At 43.6% G+C, this 6,000-nt stretch overlaps 1 protein-coding gene across 1 annotated transcript in view; it reads left to right on the top strand.

Moving 5' to 3' along the window:
• Window positions 1–209: 209 nt before the first annotated feature.
• The window catches only part of LOC142774247 (uncharacterized), a 29,253-nt gene continuing 23,462 nt past the window's right edge, over window positions 210–6,000 (top strand). Inside the window, exons 1-2 of the mRNA XM_075874636.1 lie at window positions 210–396; window positions 3,392–3,514. Coding sequence (XP_075730751.1) covers window positions 375–396; window positions 3,392–3,514 — 145 coding nt within the window. The 5' untranslated portion in view covers window positions 210–374. The remainder of the gene's footprint in view (window positions 397–3,391; window positions 3,515–6,000) is intronic.

Below are 6,000 nucleotides of genomic sequence, written 5' to 3'. Positions count from 1 at the left end.
AAGAGACGTCTACCATTCAGGAAGAAAAAAAAGGACAAAAAACAAAGCGGGGCAGGCATTAATCATGTGTGGCAATTTCGCGTGACGCCCTTTCTGTTCTGTTCTTTTATTCGTTCACAATAGTATACGCGTCCTTTTGCATTTCTGTAAGCATGTACCAACTAACCCAAGACAAATCTTTAGTAAGGGTTTTGCCTAATGCATACATTTTCTCGGGTCTTCAGCGGAAAAGTCTCGCTAGTACAAAGTATTTCCCCGAACGCACATTTTCTTGCCACTAACACTTTTTCAGGCCGGAGGATGAAACGTTCAGGATCCTTTTCGCCATCACCGCAATCTGCATTTTCATTGGCCTTATCGGATTCGTCGGCTTCATGCTGCTGGGAGCCGCCGATGGTGAGTGAAGAAGATAAGAGATTGCCACACGTGATCAATCCTTAAAAGTACATGTTCAATGCGGGGGAGCTGATTCTGAACTAACGGCTCAAAGAACATTACGCGTGCAGTTCCGCCGTGGTGGTCTAAGTGGCTAAGGTACTAGGCTGCTGACCCGCAGGTCGCGGGATTAAATCCCGGCTGTGGCGGCTGCATTTCCGATTGAGGCGGAAATGTTGTAGGCCCGTGTACTCAGATTTGGCTGCACGTTAAAGAACCCCTGGTGGACGAAATTTGCGGAGCCCTCCCTATGGCGTCGCTGATAATCATATGGTGGTTTTGGGACGTTAACCCCCACAAATCAATCAATCAATCAACATTACGCGTGCAGTTGACTTTCATACGTGTATAATTATCACATACGGCACAAATTTATTAGCTGCGTTAAAACTTGCAAATAACCTGGGCTTTCATTGCGGCGCCTAACAGGTTCACTGCAACTGGTTGCGCTTCACCCATATATGCCTAAACTGAGGAAAAGTAACAAAACTAGTTTGTTTCCCTAAAATGATTGCTTCTATGACCTCATAATGTAGAATAAGGCTTTTATTTTTAAAAAAAACTGTTCCGAACAGTGGTTATGGAGCTGCCCTATATTTTTGTAGGACACCAGTGTTCGACACGCCATGAACAAAAAAAAATTTGCGCCTATTACTGTCATACGTAAGTTACAGCACACCCAAGAACTGACGAACAATTGCCAAACATATCAGCAGCATTGAGAACAATATGACTCTATATTACTGATACTTTGTTTTTCACAGCATGGCGTTGGCATTCTGCCACGTAGCTGCACTAATGTCTATTTCGTCTATTTCGCGTGCGTGTAACGCACGCGAAATAGACATTTTGTGACTGCGAGCACGTGGCTCTTTGTAGCCCAGCGATCACCTAGAATTTCATGTGATGAAGACTGCACATCATAAACACACCTTAAGTGATGCTACCTTTTTGACAGAAAAAAAAACATTCGAGTTACACGGAGTTACATTCGTCTTACATATAGGACACCAGGCATATATGGGATAAGAAACAATAGGTGATTTCACCGATGTTTCGGCCGCAGCGTCAACCTTATACGGCGTGCTTCAACTAACTTGCTCCGTGTGCTCAGATTTGGGTGCACGTTAAAGAACCCCAGGTGGTCTAAATTTCCGGAGCCCTCCACTACGGCGTCTCTCATAATCATATGGTGGTTTTGGGACGTTAAACCCCACATATCAATCAATCCATCAATCAACTTGCTTCACGTATATATATATATATATATATATATATATATATATATATATATATATATATATATATATATATATATATATATATATATATATATATATATATATATTTCTAATTTTATGCACCCGCCACGGTGATCTACTTGCTGCGGTGGTCCACTGCTGACCCGCAGGTCGCGGGATTGAATTCCGGCTGCGGCGAAAATGATTCAAGATTCCGTGTCTAGAAGAAGGTCCACGGTAAATAGGACCAGATGGTTGACATTTCCAGGGCCCTTTACTACGGCGTTTCTCATAATCGTATCTTGGCTTTAGGAGGTAAAGCACCAGATCTTAGTATTATATTAAATCCGGGCACTCTGTATAAAAAATCCGAAACAAAATTTAAGCAGCGCACCTAACCCATAACACATGAAATAATCCGAGTCACTCAACAAACCTCACGACCTTATTATAGCGAATTTTTATGGAAGCCCTATTCAAGTGTAATTAATAAGTACTTGTTATTTACCCAGCTCTTCTAAATGAAACCTTTCAAAATTTTATAAGTGCAACTACTCTAGCATGGAAGTTTTTCACTACACTTACCCACGGAAATACCACGTAGGCATTCATAATGACACGGGTAGCGTAGTAAAAAAAAAATACTGGCGTGCTGCGAATGAATAAAAACAGTACTTGGCCTATTAAACAAGCGTATAGCGCATGTGTTTGTTTTTCTAACACCAGGCGCAACATACTTGAAAAATCTTGTATAAAAATGATGAGTCGCCACAGATGTCAGTGACGTAACAAAGCAATAGCCACAAGCTCACTTTTTTTTCGGCGGATCCCACACACTCTGGAAATCAATTCAAAGCCCAGGTAATGTCAAGCAGTACATGAGAAAGGGCCTATGTCACAATTTTTTTCTTTTACGTCTCACTTCTGGTGGAATGTCCGAATGATATGGACTTCTCCTCGCATTGATTCCCGCATGATTGCTCAGAAATGGCTTCACTTATAACGACGCTGCGCTATCCAACAGCTAAAAGTGTGGTTCAGTCAGTTCTGAGCACCGTAAGACGAAATTACTTCGAATGACTGTATCTTCATGAGCTAGTTGATAAAGAATATCAATTACGAAGTGAATATGTGCTCACACGGACAGTATAGACAACATAAACGTCTGCGTTGATGTTGCTAAACGGAAACTAAATTCAAAATAAAGGATCTACTTTACACTAGTAAATTAGACACTAAAAACGCTATCGTACCTATATTTCCCACTTGAGATTTATTAGCAGATGGAAAAGTCATTCCCCAAAGCCTCACTTTTACATTTGTCGGCGAATATTAATATGTTGCGGATTTTCAAAGTGTTTCCTTTCATGCTTGCCTCATTGGCTAAACGAAACATCCTCGAATCCCTAATGATGAAAACTAATGTATCGTAAGAAAGGCCTTCAAAACCGATGACTTCACTCTTTGTCTTGGACCTTCAAAGTGGCGCCGCCGCATGTAGTCTCTTTTTGCACGTTCTCTCGCGGTAAGGACGAAGCTCTTGTGACCGTCCACGCCTAATTCGCCAATGCGAGAAGAATCGTTTTCTTCTTGAGTTTCTGTTTTAGTTCGCTTGCCCTGTATTGATGACTGCACAAACAGGCCTTCTTTTTTTTTTTCATGATGCAAATGTGCTCTACATCAGCACTGACTTCGTGCACGCTTCATTTGCGCAGTGGAAGAGGCGGAAGGTGGCGACATCATCGGCGGAGGCTTGGGAGGAAGCGTTGGAGGAGGCGGAGGAGGAGGAGGCAGTTTCCCAGCACCCGGCACAACGACCACGCCACGCGCAGCAACAGGTGAGTGATGAATGAAGACGTTACATGATGTTCACTAGCACAAGGTCCATTCGATGGCCGTGGAGCACTGGTACATAACAACAAATGGAAACAAAAGCTGGGTGAAGCGGTTGTACAAATGCCCAAAATAGCAAAATCCCACAGTTTGCAAAGTTGGGTGAAATATGCAAGTAATAAAATAGAGTGGCACGAAATGTAGGTAGAGACGATCGGTGAACAGTTCGTCATAACAAAGCTAACGAGATGTGACACAAGCGTGAATGCCACGTCAACGCCCTTGATTCCAAGAACCTCGAGGGACGTGCTTTCAATAATGTAACCCACTGTTCCTCGGTGTTATGGCGTTGCCCCCCCCCCCCCTTTGAAAGGGCTGAAGCTGCCCCGACTTCATTTTTTTTGCCCCTCATCCCTCGCTGCTCATCGAGGCCGCCATAGAGCGGTGAGATGCCGGTAAGACGTTGTTGGCCTAAATATGGCTGTCGCGATGCTGCGCAAAGACGCCGCAGAGGTCCTCACCGTCAAGTGGGCAAAGCGCGCCGTTTACGCACCGCAGCAGCGACGTCTATTTTAAGAGGTTGGGCTACGGATTACCTGGATATATACCATGAAAACTAACCACGCGTTTCAAAAAGGTGAATGAAGATTTATGTTTGGAAAGCGGAACCCTACCAACGAACATCAGTGGATAAAGTGGTATCTGCAGTCGGCATAAACTAATCAAAAGTGTTTTCGTCTAACCATGGATGTTCGTGTGAGCAGAGTTTTCCTCTTCTAGGGAAAGAGAGGGGAGAATAGTTTTCAGGGTGCTGCTTATGAGTGGACAGAGATAGCAGTAAAGAAGTGAAAAGCAGTAAGTAGGTTCTTGAGCGCAAAAACGAGACACGTTGCCATGTATGGTCACGGGATCAAGTGTGAGCTCGCGCCGTTTATTAATGAGTGCGACTGAGTTGCCAGACGCTACCTAGCTCAACAAGCTAATAATCATCACAAAAAGAACACAATAAGTGGCTCGACTTTATCGAATAAACCAACGAGTAGAGGGAACTTGAACAAATTTCAAATACGAAGCGGAGTTTGAGAAGTTATTTTGTACGGTGAAACTATGTAAAACTATAAACGAAAGCACATAGCTAGCTCTACACATTGTTTCAGGGAAAGTCTCATCCACTCGACTGAGTGCGCGCACCCTTGTTGCAGTGCATAATGAACGTCAATTGTTGATTCCCCCAACATTCAGCACTAAACTACTCAAAATCCACAAACCAGTTACGAGTAAACGACAAACGCGCCATTCGGGACAACTACGATTCTTGAACAACTGCTTCTGCTGGAAAAATTTTAATGCATTTTTATAATGGTAATGCATAATGAAAGAATTGTATGTTATTTTATAATTCTGAATTTTTCGGTAATTCAACCATTATGATGTTGTGTAAAGAGATATCAGTTTTCATATGGCCTCCCTGCTATAATCTCTGATGAGATTGTCAGTATTGTAAATAAATAAATAAATATGCAAATAGGCTGCCTGCACCTATCCCCCATCAATAAAAGAAACCCGCCATGTGACTGAAAAATTTTAAGAGGGACTCGGTGAAAAAAAAAAAGCCCAAATCTGTTCATTCGCAACCACTGAAATAACAAAAAGTAGTTAACACCAAAATCACGTCTCAGTAAACAAAAAATTGGAATCGAAAATCACAGATGCGCAGCTACAAACTTCTTCTCTCTACTCAAAAGGCTGGTAAAAGGATTACTTAACACAAGAACTTGCCACCTTCATTAGAGCGAAAGTGCCAAGTGCCAACCATGCGTCAATTTTAGCCACCGCCGGGTTTCTCGCAACTATGAAAGCCACCGCCGCCGCCGCCGCCGCCAATATCTGCAAGTCGCAAGTGCTTCGTTTGAACAAAGCAGTAAAGGGGCTTGGATTGGTGAGGGAGTGTGAACAGGCACAATTCCCTTGACACTATAGGCGCGGCAGTCAGTTCTCTGCAGGATGTGCGGCATGCACCAGATGCTGCGCCCGGCAGCACTCCGCCTTTTTCGGCAGTTGCTCACTGTGGAGAGAAACTCTTCGGACATCTACCAAATAGTCTGGGCCTTCCCCTGCAACCCTGCTCTACCCCCTATGCCCAACCCAACCCGGGAGGAGGGGAAGGCGAACCTGCTTGGCTGTTCTGAGCCCGAAATGCCTTTTTTCGATGAGCCCAGGCAACAGCTGACACCAACATTCTAAACCAGTTCGCACCCTTTAGAGTGCTTTTCGTGTCTTTTAACACCCTGCAGTAAGGGCGTTTTGACGAACCAAAACACCCTTGTCATAGTTGATTTGGTGTTTCAAAACGCCCTTGGCATAAGTGTTTTCATTTGTCACATACTTACATTATGGTGCTACAGATATGGAAAGCATCCTTAAGGGTGCACACTGGTTTACACTGAATGGTGTCCCGTACTAGGGATCGTACTCATAGGGGCAGTCCCTG

The sequence above is a fragment of the Rhipicephalus microplus genome, chromosome 10 (assembly GCF_043290135.1).
Source record: "Rhipicephalus microplus isolate Deutch F79 chromosome 10, USDA_Rmic, whole genome shotgun sequence".
Lineage (NCBI taxonomy): Eukaryota > Metazoa > Arthropoda > Arachnida > Ixodida > Ixodidae > Rhipicephalus > Rhipicephalus microplus.
This window is presented reverse-complemented; position numbering and strand designations above follow the sequence as displayed.